Source organism: Zootoca vivipara, chromosome 2 (assembly GCF_963506605.1).
Source record: "Zootoca vivipara chromosome 2, rZooViv1.1, whole genome shotgun sequence".
Classification (NCBI taxonomy): domain Eukaryota; kingdom Metazoa; phylum Chordata; class Lepidosauria; order Squamata; family Lacertidae; genus Zootoca; species Zootoca vivipara.
In genome coordinates, this window is record NC_083277.1 from 89,676,840 (window position 1) to 89,703,136 (window position 26,297).

At 45.2% G+C, this 26,297-nt stretch overlaps 1 protein-coding gene across 1 annotated transcript in view; it reads right to left on the minus strand.

Annotated features, from left to right (window-relative positions):
* Positions 1 to 4,061: 4,061 nt before the first annotated feature.
* SEC14L1 (SEC14 like lipid binding 1) overlaps positions 4,062 to 26,297 on the minus strand; it is a 37,818-nt gene continuing 15,582 nt past the window's right edge. Inside the window, exons 3-17 of the mRNA XM_035104569.2 lie at positions 24,000 to 24,149; positions 23,782 to 23,913; positions 22,161 to 22,289; positions 21,115 to 21,346; positions 20,534 to 20,643; positions 17,299 to 17,488; positions 16,099 to 16,187; positions 15,284 to 15,354; positions 14,344 to 14,515; positions 13,694 to 13,828; positions 12,472 to 12,606; positions 10,940 to 11,191; positions 8,744 to 8,922; positions 6,384 to 6,485; positions 4,062 to 4,580 (exon numbers count right to left, since the gene is read on the minus strand). Of these exons, the coding sequence (XP_034960460.1) occupies positions 4,565 to 4,580; positions 6,384 to 6,485; positions 8,744 to 8,922; positions 10,940 to 11,191; positions 12,472 to 12,606; positions 13,694 to 13,828; positions 14,344 to 14,515; positions 15,284 to 15,354; positions 16,099 to 16,187; positions 17,299 to 17,488; positions 20,534 to 20,643; positions 21,115 to 21,346; positions 22,161 to 22,289; positions 23,782 to 23,913; positions 24,000 to 24,149 (2,094 nt within the window). The 3' untranslated portion in view covers positions 4,062 to 4,564. The remainder of the gene's footprint in view (positions 4,581 to 6,383; positions 6,486 to 8,743; positions 8,923 to 10,939; positions 11,192 to 12,471; positions 12,607 to 13,693; positions 13,829 to 14,343; positions 14,516 to 15,283; positions 15,355 to 16,098; positions 16,188 to 17,298; positions 17,489 to 20,533; positions 20,644 to 21,114; positions 21,347 to 22,160; positions 22,290 to 23,781; positions 23,914 to 23,999; positions 24,150 to 26,297) is intronic.

The following is a 26,297-nucleotide window of genomic DNA, read 5'->3' on the forward strand; positions in this document are numbered from 1 at the left end:
TTAGTGACGTCTACATTGAGTTTTAAATCCAATGTGCAATTCCGGCACATATTCTGTTAGAAACATCTTGTCATTTACTTACAGACCAGGGCTATAGAATGCACTATGCCTTTTCATTCAGCTAAATTAAGTACCATGAACTGGCAGGACCTCAGCTTTGATTAAATGCAGGTCTGCAGACATTATGCTGGGAAAGTTATCTTGATTTTATAAAGATTGCTAGCACCACCTAGTGGACATTTCTGACTCTCCACCATTAACATTATACCCTGAATGAGGTAGGCTCATTCACTTCTTTGGAAGTGAATTTCCATTTTCAAAGCCTTCGGGATACCCTCTACTTCAGGCTTCCTCAAACTCGGCCCTCCAGATGTTTTGAGACTACAGTTCCCATCATCCCTGACCACTGGTCCTGCTAGCTAGGGATCATGGGAGTTGTAGGTCAAAAACATCTGGAGGGCCGAGTTTGAGGGAAACTGCTCTACTTCTTACTTCAGCATTTTGTGACTGAGCCTTGGGCTCATGAGCTACACTCCCTTTTCTTCCTTTAGCACCAACACAAGGAAAGAATTAGAAGCTTTCGCTGTGCTTTCAGCTAACCGCAGTTACTGGTTTGGGCAGAACCTGGACAAAGTGTGGCCAGTGCATGATTTAGGAGCAGATCAAGATGTTTTAAATTAAGGACATGGAAGCAACATTGCATGCTCGAACTTGACATGCAGTGAATGACAATGCTTTCTCTTTTTTAAATAATCTCCACTTTAAATTCAAAGAGAGTTTTTCATGGTTCCTTTACATTTAGTGAGAGACACTGTTATGACAATGCTTCCTTTAGTTGTTTGGGTATAGGTTTGTTTCATAACCTTGTGTTGTTTCAACAGTGTTGACTTAATGTGCCTATCTAGAGAGAAGGATGTTTATACCTTTCAGACTGGGAAGAACATAGGTAGGGCTGTGTATACACCAGGAACATTTCAAAATTCAGCATCCTATACAAATTATGCAAAGCAAGCAAATGTTTACCCATTTTGTATTATTTATTATATTTATTGTTGTGAGATGGTGTCTATTGGGTAGGACTGGAAAGGAGCTATCCATGGCAATCCACAAAGTGAACTAGCACACATTTGTCAAGTAGGATTGAATGCAATTTCCTAGGGACAATGAATTAAGAACAGTGAGGTTTTTTGTTTTTAAAAAACCAATGATAATTTGAAATGATGCTGAGCTCTGTATTTGAGACTTGCATTAGATGGTGTTTAAAACCTGTTAGCTTCTCTAATCTCAGTTTCTCTCTCCTCCTTTCTCAATGCCAGCATTAAAAACTTAATCTGAGGCCTATTGGGTTTTGCATTGCTTCTGGAAAAGGCTTGAGGCAAAGGTTTGTGGTGGTTGTGGTTGCTGCTGCTACTGCTGCAATCATTAAGAGGATTTCCTACAGGAATATGCCTTTCTTATTTGCATCAGACGACAGATGCAGAAAATACCTCTTGCATCCAAGAATCCATAACCTCACAAGGTGCAAGGCGCATGTCTCTTTGGCCAATTTTCCTACAGAAAAGACAGTTTGGCCAGTAATGGTTAAAAGTACCAGACTAAGAACCTGGAAGACTGGGATTCCATTCCCCATTTATCCATGAAGCTCACTGGGTGACCTTGGACCAGTCACCATCTCTCAGCCTAACCTTACATCACAAGGTTGTTGTCATGAGGATAAAATGGGACGGGGGAGATCCATATGCACCACCTTGAGCAGCTTGGGGGGAAAGGTAGCACATAAATGTAATAAATAAACAATATCTGGAAGTAACAGCAGTCTACATGATGTTTTACAGACTAGAGGAGAGCTGGAATCAAATGTTCACTTATCCGCAAAGCTAACTGGGTGACCTCGGACCACTCACTCTCCCACAGGCTGCTGAGAAAGAGAGGAAAGGAATGTACCATGTTGATCTCGGAACTGGGAAGGAAGGTAGGATAAAATTTATGCAGCATTTGTGGGAAGCTAAGGTACCAGCAGGTGGCAGTAGAGGAGAACTGACAAGGTATCTCCATTAGCGCCTGCAAGTATGTATTGGTAATTTGACAAGAGGTGAAAACAAAGAGAGGACAAGGTACCAAGTGCTGCTGCTTCAGCAGAATATACCGAGCATTTTTGTACACAAGCTATGGATCTCCTGGGAATCTGCTCCCATGAATACTTAAGAAATCTTTTCCCTAGCCCGACATCCTCATTGCACCAGTCGATCACCCTCACGTAGAATCGAATATATTCAGCTGTATTTTCACAAGGTGTGCAATTTTCATATGAGCAAAAGACATGCAATATTCCAAAAAATGAAAAAGTGGGTGTGCCTAAGGAGGCCATGTTCAGTTTAGGAGGGGCTGAGCCAGTGCAAACCAGGAAGAGGAAACGGCCTCTTGCGCATTGTAGAATTTTGTAAAGGTACTTACAGAGACCCTTTGCAACTGCCTAGGAAGCACCCCTGCACCCAAGGGCGCCTAGGTGACCCTTGTCCTTAACATAGGTTAACAGATACATCATAATACACAGAAAGTTTGGTTCTGGGCCACATTCTTCCCTGTAACCAAGCTGCCCACATTAAGCAGCTATACCAGGCACCCCCAAACTGCGGCCCTCCAGATGTTTTGGCCTACAACTCCCATGATCCCTAGCTAACAGGACCAGTGGTCGGGGAAGATGGGAATTGTAGTCCAAAACATCTGGAGGGCCGAAGTTTGGGGATACCTGAGCTATACCTATCCAAGGTCGTCTACTTTTACGTAGCTTCTGTCTTCAGACAAAACCTAAGCTTTTGAAAGCAGAAGGTGCAAATGGAAAGGCATAGCCATGAATTGATGCAACTCATTATGGCTGCGGCACTCTTGAACCCTCTCAATTTTTGAATCTGTCCCGTGGCTAATTAAACTGCTCTCTCTACAGCAGTGATGTCCAACCGGTCACCCATGGGACCCCTCTTGATCTTAGTTATTGAAAGTCTCCTCCCCCCTCCTCCGTCACTCTGTTGTGTGAAATAGGTGGTCTTTAATTACAATTAGCCGACGAGTTAGGAAATGAAAGTGGTGGTTACCGCTGCAACGTTCTTTTAGGTTAGCGATTTCTTCCCGCCCCCCCCCAAAAAAAGCTCAACAACTTTGGCTTCCCAAAGTAGATCACTTCCAGAATTTTTATAATGGGAGATCGCAGTCTCTTGTGAGTTGGACGTGCCTGCTCTACAGCAAGGGCGGCTACAACTCCCATCAGCCCCAGCCAGCATGGCTAGCAATGGTGTTAGTTGTCTAGCAGCCCAACAGTATTTAGAGGTATGCCAAATTCCCCACCCCTGCTCCCAACACACACACACACGACCAGCCCCAAATATTTTGCTAAATGTGGCAAAGGGCAGGGTTGCAATTCCTACGGACATTCCATATGCAGTAGCCAAGTGGGCTGGCAGGGGAATCTCCTTCGGTGCACCTGGGGAAAGCAAGCTAGTTTAAGGGCTGCAGGACTGGGTGTATGGCACACAACAGTTCTATCCTCCCAACCAAAGAGAATTGCCAGGGTCTGTCTCTATTGCCCCCTAGCATATTCTGCCTGAAGTGGTTGCCTCATTCTTCTTAATGGTAGAGGATAGCTAGCCTCTCTTGCTGTAATCACACAAACTATTTAAGGGGGTGGGCTTGTAGTACATGAATAAAGAGAGCTTGAGTATGGAGTGCAGTAGTAGGCCTGCCACCTGTATTCCCATACTGAGGTGTTTTTGAAAAATATTGATTTGTGTTTGTGTGCACGTGTGTACACAAACACACGCCCATCAGATTGATATTGGCCCAAAGTCATGAAGAATGCATTGGATCAATGCAGCAGAATCCTGTGAAATCCTCCATTTGAAAGCGGCCTTAGAGAAGAGCCCTTTGAGGTCTGGAAGTACTGCCTGCTTTAAGCCCCAGAGAGGTAAAAGGAAAAAGGGGACAGTCATATGTATAGTTTGACTTTCCTCAGCTCAGCCCTGTTATACCACCTCTTCTTCAGCTGGGAAGAAATGATTCAGACTTACTTTCCCAAACAGTTCACATTTATTGATACGAATAAAAAAAAATCTTTTAAAGACCGTTATCTTATTACCAAGATTGAGGTAATATGTTTACAAAACATTTACAGAAATTGATATGAAGTTCATGAATACAGATGAGGAGAGAGGGGGAAAGTTGTTAAATTAAGTTCAGTAAAGGTAGGACCAGCAGAATTATCAGTTCTGACAGGAAGGATCGCGTAGGTAGGACCACACACTATGGAGAAGAGGATAAGTTGGGTAGGTAATAGTTGCCATGGCACTCCATTTTTTAAAAAATGCTGCTTTTTGTGATGTATGGACCCCCTCAAGTGTTTGTGCTTTGAGCTCTGAAAGATGCATTTGACTTCTAGGGGGGGAAAGTATCCCCATGGGACACTTCTGAGCAAACTTAATAGATCTTCAGACAGGAGAAGTGGCTGTAACTACAAAGCCAGACATCTCTGAGCTGATGTGGACTCTTGAGTGAAGTGGTTTCTTTACAGCTGTCAGCAAAATCGCCATCTGAGAGAAAAAGAGAGAGAGAGAGAGAAAAAGAGGGGACCATCCCTTACAAGTGGGGAAAAAAAGAGGACATGCCTTTTTGCACCAGGAACACTAACTGGCTGCACATGGCACTATGTTTCTTTGAGGCAGGAGCTATGTTCATGACTGCATATCAAGCATTAAAACCGCTTCTGAAATCATGGGGTGGGGGGGGGGCCCTGTCTTATTAGTTAAGCAACTATCACAGGCAGCAGGAGAGCAAGAGAGCATGTGTGAGTTTGTGACCTAATGTATATTCTGCCACCCTTCCTACAATTTGACCAATACTTGAAGGGCCACCTTGACATAATACTTCAACCACCACAACTGTTGGTTGTCTAATTCTTAGGACAACTGTTTTAGTCAGCGTTTTACGACCTTTAAATGAACATAGGCATTTGACACCCTGATCCTAAACCGATTTCCACAGAGCACAGCACCATCATATTCTACAAGCTCCTTCTCTGGCCTAGTCCTATTTATAAACAAGGGGCTTTTAATTTAAATATATTTCCGATCTGGGGTGGGTTGAAGAGGATACAACTTCAGCCGCTACCCGCTTTTCCAAGTAATTTGCAGCCTTTGAAATGTTTTAACTAGCTGGTTATTAAGGTCCGATGCAACACAGCAAACTTAAGACTGGCTGAATGTTTTGAGCTTTCCAAAAAATACATGCAAGGTTTGAAGCTGAAGTCTCTCAAATATTAAGGAAGTAGCAGGGGAAGGGTGCTTAAAAGAGCACTTAGCATAGTAATTAAAGCCCTGGTTATAGGAAAATTGAAGCTGCAATAATTGTAGCCACAGCAGACTACACTTGTGTTATAAACAGGATGCAGTGGCATCTTAGTGACATGTGAGATTTTCATTGCAGTTGTAGGACAGATAAGAATCTGAGAAAAGAGCAGCCACCCCCTTCCACTCATCAGCTCTTGGCAGAAGAGATGCCAGCACTCAGTGGGTGGTTGTTCAGGGTGAAGAGATGCAAGTTGGGGCATGGTCAGATGGGGCTCTGGAAGTTTAGGATGTTGAGACGAGCTTGCTCTGTCCTCTTCAGTGCTCAGAGGTGTAACTTTATGGACCTGAAAAACCTTTCAGTGCCGAAAGCTGGAGTTATTAAGCCCTTAGCAGTGAAATGTATGAATGTCAAAAGGGCTGCCTGAGAAGACCAGAAATCCTGCTTCCTCCGCCGAAGGCAGCACTCACCTGTGACAGAGCTAGAGAAAAAGGTAAGCAGTTCAGCCAGGCACCAGCTGGCACTTCATGAAATGTCAAGTATTCTAGCTACTGCCTTCCTCTAGACCTAAATGCTGGGCAGAAGCAGAGGAAGAGTCTCACAGCAGCCCAAAAGGAGGAAGTGTTTTCGAGCTTTGCGAGAACCTCACTGACAGGAGCTTTAGGTTAGATTTCTAATGCACTATAGAACGTGTTGAAAGGATGGTATTTTAAAAAATAAATTCTCAACCACACTGATTACTCCTTTCGTTGCAAACCAGCCCTTGCATGTCCAGGTTAGGATTTGTGCAAGCATGCTTATGGTTGGGGAAGGGGGGAAATACTATGGTTACCGCATTAAGACTGTGGATATGCTTTCAGTACTAATTCAAAACAAAACCAGTATACTTAAATGCACACACAGCTACTTTACTATCTATAAAAAGGCCTTCCACATGTTTTTTTTTGTTTTTGCATTTGTCACCGATGATTAAGCTGTATTGCAGTTGGCTGCCATAGACGAAGGTCCGGCCATCTCATCAACTGGCTTTTGCCTGGCAGTGGCACTACCTGGAAATCATGGAGCTGGAGTGAGACTGGCCGGAAGAGGTTGTAGCAGCACTGAGCTGAGAAAATCCGCTGTGACTTGATTCAAGGCTGCTCATGGACCCTCTGCAAAAGAGACAGATAATAGGGTATTATACAAACTTGGTTTTTTGTTTTGCTTCTGTTAATTATCCTGGTTGTGTGGAAGTTCCCTCTTTCCATAGAATCACAGAAGTTGGAAGGGACCCTGCGGATCATTTAGTCCATCCCCCTGCAATGCAGTCTCCAGCTGTCCCACACAGGGATCGAACCTGCAACCTTGGCATTATCCTGTGCTTTCCAGAACAGTAACTGTACAGTGGTGCCTCGCTAGACGAAATTAATTCGTTCCACGGGTCAATTCGTGAAACGAAATTTTCGTCTAGCGAGTCCCAGTTTTCCATAGAAATGCGTTCCTATGGGCTCCGGGGGACTGGCGGCAGGGAAGGCAAGCAGGCAGGCGCTTGCTCTCTTGCCTGCCTGCCTTCCCCACCGCCTGTCACACGAAGATCAGCAGGCGCTGCTTGTCAACCAGCGTCCGCCGATCTTCGACTCCGTCCCCTGATGCGCTACGGCTCAGGGAAGCAGGCAGGGAGACGGCAACAGCCCGCAGCTTCCCGGGCTGTTGCCATTTCCCTGCCTGCTTCCCCAAGGTGAAGCGCCCGGGCAAGCCCGACACAGCGGGGGATCCCGCCTGTCACACAGCGGGGATCGTAGGGGCTTCTCAAGCCCCTACGATCCCCTCTGTGTCGGACGGGATGTGGGGGGGAGCGCAGGAAAAACCCTGCATTTCCCCCGCATCCCGCCTGTCACACAGCGGGTATCGTAGGGCGCTTGAGAAGCCCCTACGATCCCCGCTGTGTGTCGGACGGGATGGGGGGGACGCAGGATTTTTCCTGCGCCCCCCCCCATCCCGCCTGTCACACAGTGGGGATCGTAGGGGCCTGCCTCCCCCGACATGGAGCGCGGCTTCGGAGACCTCCGAAGTTGCATTCAGTGCCAGCGGAACACAAAGGGGAACCAGCTGCAGCAGGGAAAGAAGGCAAACGGAGATCAGCTGAGAGGCGGTGACAGCGCCTCTCAGCTGAGCTTCCTTTGCCTTCTTCCCTTGCTACAGCTGGTTCCCCTTTCGCTAGATGAATGCCCTGATTTTCGGAGGTTTTTATGGCCACGCTTCGCAGGACGAAGCGGTGGCCATAGAAAATCTCGTCGTATAGCGAGGCAACCTCCGATCAGAAAATCCTTTCGTTAAGTGGAATTTTCGTCTAGCGAGGCACCACTGTATTGGTTTGTTGTCCTATTTATTTTTTTATTTAAAAAACCTCTTTATACGCTCTGCCTACCACCAGCATATGAGTTCCCACAAAAGGAATGTTGTCCTCAACAGAAATAATAATAAAAGTTGCTCATCCCTGATTTACACGGTAAGGTAAACCCAAGAAACCAGAGTAAATGGGGGGCTCTTTTCTTCAATCTAAATTCCAATTTAACACTTGATTCAGTAGGAAAATATTTAAGAATTCTCAGTCCTTAATGCCCTTGGAAGAATTTCAATTCAAGATAATGTTCAGATATATAGGGAGAGAGATTTCTTTCACTTCTGACCATCTTGAAGGTTGTATCCAAACCAAGAGGTTTTTAATATGCCAATGGATTTGCACAATACTATGCAGCCAGAGTGAGGCAGCTTTGTGATCCTTGGGCCCAAGTGCATCTGAAACTAGGGGCAACCAACTTTTCAGGTTGTCTACTCTAGACAAATTCTGCAAGTAGGCATTTCACATACGAGTTCGGCTTCATGAGAATCTGTTCCTTCACAAAATATACTTGCAGTTTTTGGATCCTTTCGGCTTAGAGCCCTGAATAGTTCCCTATGATTACAGTCCCTTGTAATAGAATTGTAGAGCTAAAATGGACCCAACAGTCATCTAGTCCAACCCTTTGAAATGCACATGGTCCTCCATCCAATTTGAAACCATACTGGACCTTGCTTAGCTTTGCAAACATGCTAGCAGTTTTACTGCTGCATCCCTGATCTTGGTGGTCAGGTATCTCCATTCACAATAGCTTTGCCTCCCTCCCTCCCCCTTTCTATTCCCTGGTTCCTGCCAACTTTACTTAATACTCGTATTTGATCTGCAGTAAGTACTTTCACAACATTGCTGTTCTAAGCAATTCTGGCAAAGTGGCAGAACTGCAAGGACCCTTCTTCCATGTTTAGAAGGCCTTCACGGTATTGCCTTTCAACCAAGCAAATCTTAAGAACCATTTTTGATTTTCCTTTCAGGGGTCTTTCCATTGGGATTTCCCCAGCATTGTGCTTGCAAAGCCACAGCTAAGCATACCTGAAATCTTCTGACCCAATTACTTCCGTGTAGTACATCACTTTGCACTTATGAGATGAGACCTGTAGAGATGCCAAAACATCGTCCACACGAGGCAGGCTGGTTGTAGCACAAGCAGGCATACTGTGAAACTTCCACTGGAGAATGTAGAAACCAGGCCACCTTGTCACATGGGACCCCTGAAAGCAAAGCGGGGGGGGGGGGGATATACGAATGAGCTTTGTTCACAACTCTGGTTTGCGACTCATAGTTAAGAAGCAGCAGTAGTATACATCAGGCATCCCCAAACTTCAGCCCTCCAGATGTTTTGGACTACAATCCCCATCATCCCTGACCACTGGTCCTGTTAGCTAGAGATCATGGGAGTTTGGGGATGCCTGGTATACATCTTCTCTAAAACTGTTTACTCCAACAACAATCCTGAAACAAACCCCACACAGGTGGTCTGTAGGCAAATTGAACAGTAGGTTTAGCCTTTATAGCTGGAGTCAGTCAAGGCCTCACCTTCCCCAGATGGACTATAGGAAACCAGGTCTTCCAGGACTCATAGCTAGATAATCACCTCTCAGAATGCTGCATGTGGCAATTTTTGTGTTGTGGGAAACTGATGGGCTGCAAAGTGTTTCAGCCTTACAGTTGTGGTGAAACTCAACTCCCCCAACCCCCATTGGCTGGAACTTCTTTTCAAGTACAGTGGTGCCTCGCTTTACGAATGCCTCACACAACGAAAAACTCGCTAGACGAAAGAGTTTTGCGTTGCGAGAGGCATTCGTAAGATGACAAAAATTTCTATGACCGCTGCTTTGTCTTACGAAGTGCGGCCATAGAAAGCGGCAAAGGAAGATCAGCTGTCAGCGCGGGAAGCTAACAGCTAATTTTCCTTTGCCAGGGGGGGCGGAGCCAAAACGCGGCGGTGCGGCGGCTGCCCCTGCCTGTCTTCCCCTTGGCTCGGGGAAGACAGGCGGGGGCAAGCAGCACCTGCTGTGATTCGGCTTTGTCCCCCGGAGCCACCGCACCGCCCCACCAGGGAAGACAGGCGGGAGGCGACGGAGGGAGAAGCGCTTCTCTCCCTTGCCGCCTCGCCAGCGCCATGAGACGGCGCTTCCTCATGTTGGGGGAGGGAGGTGGCGGCGGGAGAAGTTGCGCTCTGTGTCGGGGGAGGCAGGCGGGAGGCGGGGGGAAGCTCTTCTCCCCCCCCCGCCTCTCGCCACACTCATCTGGCACGGAGCGCAACTTCGGAGACCTCCGAAGTTGCGCTCTGTGTTGGGGGAGGCAGGCGGGAGAAGCTCTTCCCCCGCCGCCGCCTCTCGCCGCGCACAGCCGGCACGGAGCGCAACTTCGGAGGTTTCTGAAGCTGTGCTCCATGTCGGGGGAGGCAAGCAAGGCAGTGGCTGGGAGAAGAGAGCTTCTCCCCCCGCCGCCTTGCACACAGCCAGCATCGGACGGGGCTTCGGAGACCTTCTCCGAAGCCCCATCCCATGCCGCCGCCAGTCCCCCAGGGCCTATAGGAACGCATTGATTAAGTTTCAATGCATTCCTATGGGAAACTGGGACTCGCTAGACGAAAAATTCGTTACATGAATTGACCCGTGGAACGAATTAATTTCGTCTAGTGAGGCACCACTGTACTCGATTGATATATCTGGGGATATGAAGTGGATGGCAATACCAGGGCTTTCCTTTTAAAAACTGACCAGCACCATCCTAAAATCCCTTACCATTCCACAGCAAACAGTAAGGCTACATACATTCAGTAAGGCCACTCGTGACGCAAGGCAACTTTTCATTGCAACTTAAGAATTCTCTTAGATCTGCCCGGTTACTGTTGGTTGTGATCAGATAGCCCATCCAAGAGTCCAGTGATGGAAACCCCATAGCGCTTGAGGCATTACTGACTACAGCTCCCATCATCTTAATTGCGCTACCTGGGGTTGATGTTGCACTGGGAGTCAAAACATCTGCAGGGGCATAGAATTGGAAGGGATCAAGAGGGACATCTAGTCCAACCTCCTGCAATGCAGGAGTCTTTTGCCTAACATAGGGCTCAAACCCACGACTCTGATATCAAAAGTCTCATGGCTTTCCCAACCCCTGCTGTAGTTCTCTTATTACCAATTCAAGTGACTTCTGCTTGGGGTAAGAAGCCAGTTGAAAGTACCCTAACAACATGGATTTTGCCTAGAGGCTGGTTCTCACCTGTACGCTCTCCCCTTCTTTACAGCTAAGCGGAGACTCCACCATGCTGTAGTCCCGCCCCAGCTGCCAGGCTTTTTCTATCAGTTGCACATTATTGCCACCGGGAGAAGTAATGCTGTGGGCCCCCAGGGAGTCCTTTTTCGGAGGCTGTGGTGCTCTCTTGGAGTGATAGATGTTAAATACAATGTCACCTTTGCAAACATCAAAATCCCAGGTGATCACAGACGAAGCTTCCACAATCTGAATGAAGATCTAGAGAGTTGGAGGATAATTATATTAAAAATTAGGTCAAAGCAAAATCCTTTCAATGAGAAGAGCCAATTTGGCGCTGCTGTCAAATTCCACACACTTCGAATGCTCTGGGGTAGAAACCCACTGTGTTTGTATTTGCTACAAAACCTGCTATGAGGGATTCTGTAACCATATGCAAGAGTTTAATTGCTTCTGCATCCAAATGCGTAACATTTACAAACAAACATTTTAAAAAGCAGTACAAAGTCAAATTACACTGTCAATTTTCATTTAGGCCCTACAATTAACAAAACAAAACCCATGTTATTTTAGAAGCCATAAAGGGGGGGGGGACAAATTCACCCTTGGCTTTATGACAGCAATTGTCTGAACTTTTGTTACTTTTCATTAGATGTTATCCTTTATGGTTTTTTGCAATGTTGAGGTTTCTTAATGATGATATGTTTTTAATTGTTGTAACCTGCTTGAAGGGCAAGTAATAAGATATAGGCCTTCCAGTGCTCGAAAGGGACAGTTGCTACATCTAGCACATCTCTGCTTTAAGGAAATGCAGATTAAAAGACTGGCCCTCCAATAATTGGTGGCTCAACTGCATCAATATTCTTCCAATTACTACATAATAAAAAAGGTAGATTAAAAGTATGCTACAGGCACCAACAGAGAGTATTCAAAGTGCACCACATCTTCTTGTTTTCTGGGGGGGGGGGAGTTTAGTAAGGGGGAGAGTCAAGGGTTGCCTTCACAGCAGGACTAGGAACAGTAATCTGAGCAGTGCTCAAATTACAGGTGGGTCAGAAGGGCTTGACCCCCTTATATTTTGAGGCAGCCCATGCTACTACTTTTAGCAGACTGCAGGAAAACAATGTTAGACTAAAAATGGGGATGGAGTTGTGTGCCTCTCTACTTCTTCCCCTTATTTCAGCATTGTTCACCAACACAAGTGCAAAAGAAAGGACTTAGAAGGAACTAAGAAGATGTTTCAGAAAGTCCACTCTTACCGATAACTGTTCATGCGAGGCCGGCTTGCATTACTAACAAAACAGCTGAACAAAGCTGAATTAAGATTTTAGCTCCTCTGTTGTGAATATAAAATTCTTAAGGTAGCATTTTTCTAACTGTGGAAGAGAAGATTCCTCTACACAGTTGAACAATTATTTTGAGAGTGGACCAGCTGAAATATCATCTGAAGCACCTCTAATTGCACAAAGTTGGCATGAAGCCCAGAGCTTGTCTGTCATAGACAGACAATTGGATGCAAGAAAGAAAACAAGGAAACTTGCCTCATGGGGAGCTCCTTTGAAGACGCTTGCAGACTGATAAATTGTTTCTGTCCACAACTTTATGTCTTCATTTTCCAGTTCTTCTGCTGTACGGTATAGAGATTTGGGAACCAGCCCACCTTCTGGAACTTCACACTTCAGAGATTTAATTAAGGTGGAGGGGAGAGAAAAATCAGAATTAGATCTCAAACAGATCACACCTCAGAAAGAATCTGCTCAGAAGTAAAGCTCTTAATGGATGTGTGTTATCATTGAACAAAGATACTGAAGAACACATGTGAATTGGTTTTTAAAAATTGTGTGTGTGTCCTGCCCCCCTTACAATTTCATAAATTCATACAATTTCAAACAAGACCAAACTGCAAGTTTGGAAAATTTATATAGTGGGTTGGACCCTCCACCCCATATTCTTATTCAATTCTCCTGGTGCTGTTGTTTTTACAGCCAAAATGGCAACAGCCACACAAGGTGGTCATTAGCAAAGTTGGGTAACCCTGAGAACTGCCAGAGTATAAACCTTTCAGGGAACCAGTGATTCTAGATGCATTGTTAATTAGAATTGCAGTGTGCTCCACTGAGTTATCTGAACTTGGGGCGGGGGTTACACATTTGACAGTGGGGCTTCCCTCGTGCTTGATCCGAAAGGTGCGGTTAGTGCAGAATGCCACAGCAAGAGTGCTGCCAGATGTCAGCATATAACACAGCTCTGCTCAGAGATCTGCACTGGTTGTCCATTTGCTACCGGGCCAAGTTCAAGGTGTTCCTATTCGTATATAAAGCCCATAACAACCTGGGACCAGTTTGCCTACGAGATCGCCTTACCCTACACATGGCCACTCGACCGCTTGGATCAGTGTAACTGCCACTACTTACAGGTGCCACATAATATCCGTTCTGCATTTTGTAAGAACTCAATTCCACTTGGAACTCCCTGCTTATTGAGATTAAGCAGGTGCCTTCCACTGTACTATTTTCGGCACCTGCTAAAAACATTCCTGTTTAGACAAGCCTACCCAGATGTTTAGAAAGCTAAAGTAATTTTAATCTGTATTAGTATTTAAACATTTGCATGTTTTAACTTAGGGTTGTACGTTTGTTCTTTTTATCTGCTGTGGACCACTTCTGGGTGGTGGTGGTTTTTACACTTGAGCAGTGTATACATTTTATGGAATAAAGAAAATTATCAATGAATGCAGTTCTGCTACAACTACTGTTTACTTACCATGCATTCTCCACCAAGAAAATCTGGAATGATTTCTTTGTCAATATAATCCAGCAGTCCACCGGGTCCTTGATAGTCATTGCCAGCATAGATCAGGAATTTCTTTCTTGTGTTGTCATCAATGAATGGACTAACCTGCAAGTAAAATACGAAGTTAAAAAGGTAGCTCAATGGCTTTGAGGTGATTGCTCTGGAGGCAGAGGCAGCTTCAGAGACACAATGGGAAGTTCTGGGGTACCTAAATGAGCAGGGTGTGCTGCAGTCATTCCTCTTTATGAAGGGGGTAAATTACAGCCTCCAATTGCTTCTCCCTGTGGCCAGAGGGCTCTGCCGGTCAGCAACTTTGTGAGCAGGCTCACTTGCCAAGAGGGCTGCTGACACCAAGGGAGTCAAGTCCCCGGATCCTCAAATGGCTTCAAGAGGATACTTTTACTATTGGCGATGCTCATAAAAGTGGCATGTTCAAGAGGTGAACTATTCCACCAGGCCACATGACTACTGTATGTAACTGGATTGCTTTTGGTTCCAGAAATGATGCTCCCTATAAAAAACAATGTTGCAAGTGTTGACCATGCCTATTTTATAGTACTGGGCTGGGTCCCATTTTCCAAAGCACAGGTCCCAAGGGAGACAAAAGCAGATGAACGTACCAGTGTCCAGAGGACTGGAAACACCCTGGGAGCTCGCAGAATGAGGAGGCGCCCCAAGGTTTCCGGATAATTGGCTTCAACCACCTCGATGATCCTTAGCAAAGCCTTGACGCCAGGCCTCCATAAGTGCCGCATGTTCAGGCCCTCCAGATCCACCAAACAGGTCCAACAACTGTTTGCCCCAAAGCAAAGGCAATGAACTTACTAAATGTGTCTTTTTAAAACACAACAAAAACCTCCCCACAGCTCCCCCAAAATCAGATTTGCTGAAGAGGTTTGTATCAATCACTAGAAAGATGTTTTACTCTTGTCACCCTTGCCTTAGTTGTTGGGTGCATCACTGAACTGACGACATCCAAAGCTTCTAGGGCAGGCATGGCCAAACTTGGACCTCCAGCTGTTTGGGGACTACAATTCCCATCATCCCTGACCACTGGTCCTGTTAGCTAGGGGTGATGGGAGTTGTGGTCCCCAAACAGCTGGAGGGCCAAAGTTTGGCCATGCCTGTTCAAGGGAGTCCCCAATGTCACAAAACTCCCTTTCATCTATACTCTGGGTGTGAGGGATGACAACCTGTCTTCACCCTGGAGCAGGTGAAAATCTACTTCCAAGTGCCACATAAGGCCTGTAAAGACATTTCCCATGTTTTCCTAAACATTTGGCTGAAACTCATATGAGATGTGTCCTCCTAATCAATATGTGGGCCATGCACCTCCCTTTGAAATCATGGCTTTGGGCATGATGCACTGCAGTGGCCAAACATGGCGTTCCACTGCATCTGTGGGCACGGGGACAGGTAGGAGCCCTCATACACAGAAATTTCACGAGTATATCCTTTTAGCTAACATATGAAACAATCTTAGAGTGATTAGCATGGAGTCTCTCAACACTTCACATTCCACTACTCATTATATTTCATTTAAGAGCTATTCTCTTTTACCTTATAGGTCTTCCAAACACTTTCGTATTTTCTTCGCACCTTCTCAGTCCTTCTTCGTTAATAGAGAGAACCTATACACACACAAAAATGAGAAACCTAAACATACACAAAAATGAGAAACAAGGATACTGCAGAGATGCTGTAGCAGAATAGCCATGGCCAAAATCAGGACATAGCGAACTGCTTTTATCATCTGTTTTACCTTTGAAAGGAGATAATTTCGTTGTTCCCGCAAGGGGACAATGACAATAAAGATATCTTATCTTATCTTAAAAAGTCGCAAGAGCTGGCCCAGGGAAGAACTACAGACCAATCTCCATAACCGTTTTGTCTAGCTGTACCACAGAATGTTATGGGATGAGGTAATATAGTGGACGGTTCTACTTCACAGTGGGGAAATTGCCTTTTTGCAAATCCCCTTCCACACACTAGAAACCTGGCAAATGGGAAACAAGCTGGTTTAGAAACTCTCCTCTAATGTGCTGCTCCCCTTTGCATGCTGACATTTTTATTTTTAAGATGGGGAACATTAAAAAAAATACCCACCACCTACAGCCGGAAGTAATGCAAGCCACTCTAAGACCTCAGGATTCCACCACTTCACCTTCCTACATATGTAGACCACAAAGTAAGACAACGCCACCCAACCCACAAAGAACAGACCAAAACTTCTGATATTCTGGCAGAACAGTGTGAAAAATGAACACAGATTGATGAAGACAGCCACAGTGTGCTCATCTTTCTAATATGAAGCAGAGATATAAAACAGGAACATCGTGTTCACTACCAAAACACATGGCATCAAAGGCACTTACATAGCGAAGCAAGGCTTCTTCCCCGAGAGCTCGCACCAAGCCTTTGGTGTCCATCTGGCCAAGTCTCAGCACATACAGTGGACGCCCATCTGAACAAAAGAAAGAGCAGCAACAACTGTGGTTTTGCAAGGGCAACTAGAATGATCAGTGTTTGCTTGGCTACTTTGGTTTCCATGAAAGCAACTGTCACTCCTTGGCTGCAAAGGAAATCTGAACTTTGGCGTAGCTTAACTCCTCCACCACCTCATTAGGAACTTGTATTAGCAAGAATCCTGGGGTGAAGGAGAGGGAGAAACACACTTTGTATGTTCTCATTAGCATTCTTAAGAAACAGGACAATGCTGGCAACTTGGCACAAAGCTATAAAAAATCAGGCTGCAGGACCAATTTAATGTATTGGTCAATATTATCTGAATAATTGCAGCTTTCAATTTTATCTGAATAGTTGCAGCTTCAGGCAGAACAGCTTGGAAAAGCTTAACATTCCTACAGTCTGAGCTATTAATGGAATGCAGCTAGATGAAAACCTAAAACTATTCTTTAACCCACAGTGTGTGGCTTTGAGGATTGAATAAAATCTTTTATAAGTTTGTGAGAAAACTGTAGAAGCTTTAGTACTTGAAAGCAGAATACTTGGCAAAAAAAGAAGAAGACAAAGGTTGCTGTGAGCCCCTTTAAAAGTTTAGGTATTTCAGTTAAAGCACAACTTGATGGAGTAAAGCATCATTATTTTTCTCCACCATGAAGGCTAGTTTTTTATTTTTTAAAAATCAAGCTGAATTTCTCAGAATTCCAATATACATTATTGCCAGCTTTTATTCTTTGAAGCACAGCTTTCCGGGGCCGAGTCAGGGGTCGAGTAATTTTAACAGAGTGGCAATATTTTGTTTAAAACACTATCTTTAGCAGCAGAGATAACAGACACATCTCCTTGCTTGTTCCAACAAATGCACACTGTGTGTGTCTTTTGGACCACGTTTCTGAAAACTATGCTTTCATTACTTCAATCCTGCCCGAATGCTGCTTGAAAACAGTGTAGTGATTCAGAAACATTTTGTTCCTAAGTCTGCAGGAATGTTCAAGGGACATTTTAAAAATCTACAGAGAACCTTTCCCATGGCCCCTTTTGCTACACATACCAGCCAAAGTGAATAATGGGCTAACAACCTATACTTACATAGGGCAGCAGGGCTACTTTACCTTTGTCATGGTGGTGCCAGCCTCCAGCATAGTAATCCTGAAGTACTTGAGGAGGGTTCCAAGTCTCCAGAATGTAGTCCACCTGGTGCTGCTTGCGCCACGTTAGGGACTGGCACATGATCTCTCTGGCTTTGTCAATGTTGAAATCTCTCGCACGCAGGAATCGTAAGATATGCTCATCTTTTGGGATCTGCAAACATCAGTGAAAGGGGGCTGAAAGTTACAAACCAGCTGATTCCAAAGTTATCTAAACGGTGGAGGTGAATTTCATTTGCTACTGAGCAATATCCATTTTCCACCCTCATAGCAGAAAACTGGGGCAGCTGCCTTAATTGATTAGATTTAAATCTACTCTGCATAAATAACTTGTTCTAATATTTGCATTAATGTTTACACCCAGCTTTTAAGGCAAATTGCCAACCCAAGGTGGCTTATGCTATCTTAGATAAAACAATGTTAGGTATTGCATGCTCTTTAGATGGTGCACATGAGTCAAAGGAAGTTTCTCTTAGATGAGGCCGCCCCCATCCCTTTCACTCACGGAGAACCAGGAAGACACCAACAGTAGAGAACTAAAGAAGAAAAATATCTATTGTCCACTGAAATACAGGTTATAGCAGAGCTTTCCAGACTTTTCATGTTGGTGACACACTTTTTAGACATGCATCATTTCGTGACACAAAACCAGAGGTTAAAGTAATCCCTTTCCCTGGGAGGAGCACGAGGAGTGTTCATGCAACACACCTACACAATGCAGCCGACACACTAATGCAGGGGTAGGCAACCTAAGGCCCGTGGGCCTTCTCAATCTGGCCCACAATGGTCTGGGAATGTGTCCTTTTATTAAAAATGCATCCCTGGGTTATTTGTGGGGCATAGGAATTCATTCATTTTTTCCTCCAAAATATAGTCCGGCCCACCACATGGTCTGAGGGACGGTGGACCATCCCACGGCTGAAAAAGGTCGCTGCCCCCTGCACTAATGGGTCATGACACACAGTTTGGAAAGCTCTGGGTTACAGTATCTCCACTTAGGTCTTTACATCATGGTTGCAGGGATACAAGCATCAAGAGAACAGCAAAGAAAACTACTGAAGCCCTCTCTACAATTTCCATGAAATTTGGATGAGAAAAGATGGAGAAAGCAGGAAATAGTAAAACGGGGTGGTTGTATGTTTTCTGCTATAGTATAGCTGTTAGACTTTTAGCAATTAACAGGAGGCAATCAGTAAAAGAGACTCATATTGAAACACACACACACACACGCACACACAGGATTAATAATCTGAATTAGATTCCCAATAGCACCTGTTTACCCCCTTTTGTGGACATTGACCACAGCACAGCACACTTTTCCATTCACAGCATTGCTGTTCATGTGCCCCAAGGGGGGGGGGGGAAGCAAGCTGGGAAGTTTTTGCACACTTTGTAAGAAAGTTATTTGTTATTCCTCTGCTCTAACTGTGTTAAACTATAACTGATTTACAATGCCATCCTGAAAAACATTACTTTATGCCACCTCCAAGCAGACCAGAGTGAAAATGTGTGATAAAGAGATGAACAGCTGAGGAGAGTTTTGTTCAAAAAAATCAGATGGAAATGTCATCAGTTCTTTAGTTTAATCCACAGAAAAATGGGTACAATCGGGCAAAACATTTAAGAGACGAGAAGGGAAATGGCAGACACCCAAGGGTTTTGCAGTGAACTGGATAACAGAGTTATCTCATCTGCAGTGAAGATCAAGCCACTAAGTAAATATTGGGAAAGTAATTAAGGAGATTTTGGTTATATGGCAGATAGCATAAAAATAAGCAGGTTTGAAAGAAAGAGCACTAGTACTTAAAAATCTGTTGGAACAAAATACAGCCCAGATTTTGGAAAATATAATAAACTTTTGGCCTCTACATCAGAAAATATTTACTTAAGAGTGGTGAGAGGTAATGCTTGAAGCATCTTTTTTTTTTTACTGCTAATGGAGCCAAATCAAACCAGACATTCTAGATGTTAACATGACATAATCATGATTAAAATGTGATTTAAACTGAGCTTCTGCCCTATAGCTCCGAAGGTAATATTAGGCTAGAGAAAATGACCATTTCTAAATCTTGGATGGAAACGGGAAGCTGTAGGAGTGAACAAGCTGACTTACGATAGAAGGAAAGTACAAGAAAGAAACTTAAGGAAACACAAAAAAGCACGGGCCGGTGTGAATAAACCACCATATTGGGGTGCAGAGGGGCACAGAAACTTTGCAAGCTGATGAGGCGGGGGGGGGGGGATGCTACATTGATTTTGAAAACAAATAATGAAAAGTTAGAATGAACCACAATCCATTTTAAGTAACACATTCACACCAAGAGATCAGGGCACAATGTGGCTTCTAATGTGGAGCTGGAAGCTTTGGATTCAAGTTGAGTTTAGCTAGGTACTTACTATGTTGAAAGCTGCCTTCAAACTTAGGGTAGCTTCGTATGCTATACAGCAGCAAATAAGTTTTACCACTAGTGGGGTACATTCCTTGAGCAGCCACAGCTATTCACAATTCGCTGGATCACGTCGTGCCCATCTCTCTCCTATGCGATTTTCTACCTAAACCTCAGACTTAGAACTGAAGTAAGCTAACTTTTATTTTGCTGTGGAAGGTGGGGAGAACAAAACAGGAAAATGGAATTTGGCTGTTGCGGTATTTCAGGAAAGATGTATTTGCATGTCCAACTGGCCATTAGCTTTTATGCTAGTCATATAATCTCAGTGCAACGTTCCATGAATTACGGACCACCTGCCCAAGTGTGCAGTCTTGCATGCTTTCAAACTATGCTGTGAGAAAGGCATGGCAGTGGTTAACAGAGGAATGTTAACAGGAGCTTCCTTGCAAGCAACTAAATCTCCAAGCTGAACACAGTAAAACTGGTTGATTTGTTGACATTTCAATTTTATGATTCTACAATACATAACCTTTAGCATATATGAAAGGATATCTAGGCTACCAAGCCAAAGCTTTGTTTTCTTTAAGTATAAAAGCATCTGGTTTCTGCACTCTGGGAAGTAGATTTAAAGATTAGACTTTTTACAGCACACAGAAAAACTAAAAGGTATCAGGTTCAAACTAGTTCAAGGCCATCTTATGTAAAAATGTCCATTCCCTTGGATGGATTATTGACATGCTGCCAGACCATCTTGCATGCTGTGCACTTTTCCGATGAACAGGAAGTCAAGCAGGGAGACAGATACTTACTTTGCCTTTGTGCGTTTCCTGGAGCCACTGCCGAAGCCTGATGAGGCAGCTTTCCTGAAGTGGTGTCAAATCTCCCAAATACCTCTTGATGTAGTCTGCATCCAGCTTGTCTGAAACCATTATTTACACAAATGCTATTAGAATCAATGATTGCTGGATCAATTAACAAATAGCTTTCAGTATACATTCTTCAAGCTGAAGCTCTGGCTTGTCCCTTTGCAGAGCAAGCTGCCATTTTTAATACATAGTTTGAAAAGAATAAAATGCTACTAGCTGAGCTGTTTTTCTTCCACCAGTTCCAGCTAGGCATCACCCTAGTCAATACTAGGTGCCTTTCCCTCACTCAAGGTCTCTGTTAATAAAATGCAACCTACAGATTTTATATCTGAAAACATATCAGTGTGCAGTTGTTTGTGCTATTTATGCTATGCAGGTAAAATCATGAAGTTTGGCTACAGAAATTGAAGACTTTCAGCAAAGAAATAGAGATTCACTAACTCCTTGCTTAAACTATAGCTGTTATATTAATGGAGACACACAAAATAACCCCAAAAGGGAGACAGGCCAGGCAAACAACGCACCATCGGGTGTTCCAGCTGTGGGCTCTGATGCATTGTTGCAATTGTTGGTTTCCTTAGGGCTGAGTCCCTCCTTGGTGGTAGTTTCAGGTATGTTGATTGGAGGGGACAGTGGCCGCCTTACATGAGATGCACCACGTTCAAACGTAAATTTAGCCGGGGGACTCCAACGAGGAATATAATTAATTCCCTCCTCTTCTAGCTGCTTCAAGTAGTACTCGATTATTTCTTTGCCCTTTGAAAACAAGGCAGTTCTTTAGTCAATGCAAACTTCTCTTTGGGCATGTTTTCAGAGGAAATTGCACTATTAGTTCTTCCTTATGTAAAACAAGGTGTGCTCTAAGAAAGTGAGAGCCCCACTACATGCTTCTACATTTAAGCATCACCCCTCCTAGAGCATGAACTATTTTAGAAAAGAATGAACCTATTTCCATGGTACTCAAAAGATACACCAACTCAAAGTCACAAGGAGACCTAGGGCAATGCAGGTGCCCACCGACTGCTTTTTGGCCAAGCATGGATACGGTTGGTCTGGGAAGCATGGAGCTCCCACTTTTGACAAGGGCAATTGAGCATCTCCTCTACACACAGGTTAAAGCCTGGACGCAATAAGCTAGGCAACCTCCTATTTTTGACAAGTTGTTTTATTCTTGTGGGGAAACTTCTTCTAAAGTCGCATGCTGTTTGGCACAGTATGACTTAAAGTACTGCCAATCCAAGCCAAGCTTGCAGTTGGGCAACTGCCTCTAGGGAGATTAATAAAAAAAAAGCAGTGTCTTATTTACTTTGTTATAACAAAGAGTTTAAGGACCTATGACGCATTCCAGGAACCGCATAATCAACTGTCAAATCACAAAGTCAGTGCACACATGGGCTCCTCTATTTGCAACAAGAGCAGATCAATCAATATTGTCTAAATAAGAATGCACCATTCATAGAAGACAAGAACAGCCACCAATAAAGCCGTACCTGGCTGGACAAATCCCAAATGGGCTCAAAATCACTCCAGCTGCAATATCGAGAGCCAGCAGGCCAACTTGAAAACTCACCTTTTTAATATTGCTGGTGTATTGTTTCATGGCAATCTTTTCTACTGTGCTTTCAAATCCAAAGAAAGATTTAATATCAAGGCTTGCAGACTGCTCAAAACATGTCCAGTCTTCATTGTCTGGATGCACCTGGGGAGTTGAGAAACAAAAGGTTGGCACATAGTGTGAGAAATCTGATCAAGTATCACAAGAAAATTCTGACGTGCAGCATACAATGTTCTTTTTTAGTGCAGCCAACTGGCGGGCTCACCAATGCACAACACAACTAAGCTTCACTTTAAAGTTGCACCACTATGCAATGTAAACCACAGTGGCTTAAGAGTGCCATGGTACTTTGGTCAAGGACTCAGGTTTGAAAATAGTAATCAACCTAAGTGGGCTCTATTATGAGTTTTCAGTTCTCTTGGTTTTTAGTCCCATTTCAAGATCCAAAAAGGCAAGACACATGTGTATTCTCTGCATTTCAGCAGAACTATTCCAAGTATTCACATTCAAGTTATTGGGGCAACTCTTTGCTAGTTTCTCAACATGGCTTCCACCATCACAGAAGTCAACTTTTCTCAATTCCTGTCACAAATCACACAAGTCATCCTGAAAACTGCCACAGAGAAAGGAACTGCTGTGCATTGTCTAACTCAAGGCATAAGGAATTTAACAGCCTGTTCCTGTGCAGACTTAAGGCATTCCTACATTCACTGGAGTTGATTAATTGGGCTAATATAACTCTGCATACGGCAAGGCTGAAAGCAGAGATCTGGCACATTTAACTTGGGCAGGCAACTCCTGTACGTTGCTAAATTAATTCTACTTGGAAAATTATGACTGATTATGGTGTATGCCTTCAAAGTAATTCTAATGGAATATTAAATGTTTGGGGTTAGCAGCCAGAATCAAAATTGGGTTTTAATATTCAAAATGCAACACACTACTCCTATTTCTTCTTAGCAGCTAAGAGTTTTTATGGCTAAAACCCCTTTTATGGCTAAAAAACCCTTATCATTGAAAAAATTGATTTGCTATCTCTAGATTTTTCAGCTCTGGTGTTTAACCCTCATTAAAAGCAAAAACAAAAAACAAAACAAAAAAGCAGACAGTGAACATAGGCTTGATTTATATGCCTATTTCACCTGGTATTTAGATTTTCCTGTTGGCAAGAATGTGGAAACTTATGCATGCAACAGAGTTCTTTACCAGCTTTTCCTAAAAATAAAAATAAAATCATGGCTGTCTGGAAGTTTAAAAGACACTGGAACAAGAACTTGCCGACTCACCTGCATCATATCCTATGCCCTGGCACTGACATACTATCAAGTGGGAGTCTGAACACCTGCTAGCACCCATGCAGACTTAAATCAGAATGAAAATGAAGTGTTCTGAACACATGCCAGTCCTAACATATTCAATATGTTTGTACTGCCTGAGCACAGAATGTTAAATATGACTAGATCTGACTAGATTTGGTGTTATGGGATTCTGTCCAAAACAATAAAATTCCCAAAAGCTTAAAAATGCCAGCGAAATATGTGCAGCATTGGACTTCCTTATTGAAGGAAAAGCCAAAGTGCAAGCCTCCACTGAATGCCCCCAAAGGCTTAAACCACACCAACCTGCCTTGACTCACCGTGTAACAGCAGTGTTCATTAATGACGACCCTATTTGAGAAAGTCTCGTTGTGGGCCTCTATGTGCAAAGTGCGGTCTCTTCTGTTCAGCGAGTTCTTCTGGATGAAGTAAACATAATCAACTCCTGCAATCTGAGAGAAGGGAAGAGGCAAAGTTAAACTGGAGTAGCAGCAGCCTTGCAGACTGCTATCCAGGCCAACCATTGTTATTCAGCTACCTTTTTCAGGAGCCGTGGTGCATCTACGTCCAGTTTACAGCGCCTTTCAATTATGTGGATGGCCTTGTCCTCGCTCTTGAATTCGTTCACAGTATCACTGCCTACAAACATGGGAATGAGGGGGCATGTAGGAAACCTTTTTTCGTAAGCCTGTAAAAGAAAGGAAGAACAAATGTCAAAGCTCCGTTTACAAGACTTTCCAGATAGCATTGTAATATGTTTGAGTTAAAGCTGATCACGACCCGTTGCATTTTCTTCAAGTTGTTAAAGTAATTAAAGGATGATGATTTGTGCACTTCAAGTACCGTGTTTCCCCTATTTTTAGACGTAGTCATAATATAAGCCATAGCAGGATTTTAAGCGTTTAGGAAATATAAGCCATACCCCGAAAATAAGCCATACTCCGCGGAGCGAGACCGCTGAGTGCCCCAGCCAGCCAGTGGGACCCAGCACGCTGGCAAGAGGAGGAGAAGCAGAGAAAGAAGTCACAGCGAAGAGGGATGTCTGGCAAGCGGCGTGGGCTGCCGCCGAACAGGGCCACCGAGGGGGAGGCAAGGGTGTGCGCGGATCCTCCGGGGCCCCCGCAGGCAGAGCTCAGTGCCGGACCTTGCGCTGGACTCCTGAGGGGGGGAAGGAGAGGGGGCGCGAGAGTCACACTGCTTTTTGGCGGATGCCGCTGCGCGAAGCAGCTTTCCGCGTCTCGGGATGGAGTTGCGGGCGAAGAGGCGAACAATGTGAGGCTCGAGGTAGGCAAGACGGAGGGGTTAGGAGAACAAAAAGGCTGGGCAGCAGGCGGCTGCATGCACCGTGGCCTCGAGCGCAGGCTGGGGAAGAGGAGGCGAAGGAGGCGCGCTCAGTGGGGGTTGAGGCATGGTGGAGTGCCCCGAGCCTCTGGGAGCCGGCAGGAGGAGGAGGAGGCTTGCCGGGTCGTCACCCAGCAGCGTGCGTGGAGCGCCCCGAGCCTCTGGGATTGTTGTTGTTGCTGCTGGCTGCCGGAGGCTCGGGGTGCTCTGCGCGCGCTGCTGGGTGACGACCCGGCAAGCCTCCTCCTCCTCCTGCCGGCTCCCAGAGGCTCGGAGCACTCCACCATGCCTCAGCCCCCACCGCACTGAGCGCGCCTCCTTCGCCTCCTCTTCCCCAGCCTGCGCTTGAGGCTGTGACGCCAGGGACGAGCGTGCACTCCTCTCGCTGCTGCTGCTGTCCGGGAGAGTGACGAAGCTGAGCGAGATTCCCCCCCCCAGTCCCGTTCCCGGTCCCGGTCCCATGGGGAGGCCTGACATCACCGGGGCCGGAATATGCCCCCCGCTGCCTCTGGCTTCAGCCCCTGCACGCCTTCTCCCGGGGAGCCTCGGCGCGGCGCTTTGCAGGCGGCCCCGGCGGGAAGCCTGCAGCTACGGCGGCGAAGGCGCCTTGTGTGGAGACCCGACCTACCGGGCCATTTGCACGCGCCGCAGACGGGAGCGCATCAATTCCCGCAGGTTGCGTGTGCTCGCCCTGCCTGCTCTCTCCGCAGCCCAGAACCGGCGGCTGCTGCAGTGCAGAACGCTTCGAGAGCCCAGCAGCGCCGCGGAGCAGAGAGCCTGCGAGGAGGGAGAAGGAGCAGTAAGAGAAGGAGGAGGAGGACTCCTCTGTGCTGCTTGGCGGTGGCACATTAGCAGCACGGTCATGGACACCCCGGGATAGGGGCCCTTCCTGACAGGGTGGCTGCGGCCCCTCAGCGCAAGCTGAGACCCAGTGTCGACGGGGTGCCCCCTCCCCAGCCCAGCCTGCTCCATCTGAACGCGGGGAGGGAGGGAAGGCATGGGCGTATGTGTATGTGTGTGTGTGTGTGCGCACACACACGGTCCAGCCCGCCACAAGTTGTAATACTGTATTTTACAAGTACTGTAATAAAAACAGTAATAATTTTTTTTAAAAAAAAGACATCCCCTGAAAATAAGACACTGTGTGTTTTTTTGAGGAAAAAAAGTTATAAGACGGTGTCTTAAAAAGGGGGAAACACGGTATCTACCAACAACAGTATGTGGCACTAGCAGGCTCTGAGTCTAATTTTCACTCCTTGTGAAAGCTCTCCAGGCGACTCTCGAAAGTACTTCCCCAGAGGCTAGTAAAGACTTTCAAGGTCTGTTCCTTGCAATAATAGCTCTCCCCAAGCACAATAGCTACATTCATGTAATGACTACAATGTGCCATTACCAGACTATACTTGTGCCTAAGAACTTAATGCCTTTTAGTAAGTTACTCACACAGCAATGTCCTCAGTTCAACTAAACAAAGAACATGGTCACAGCATCCATA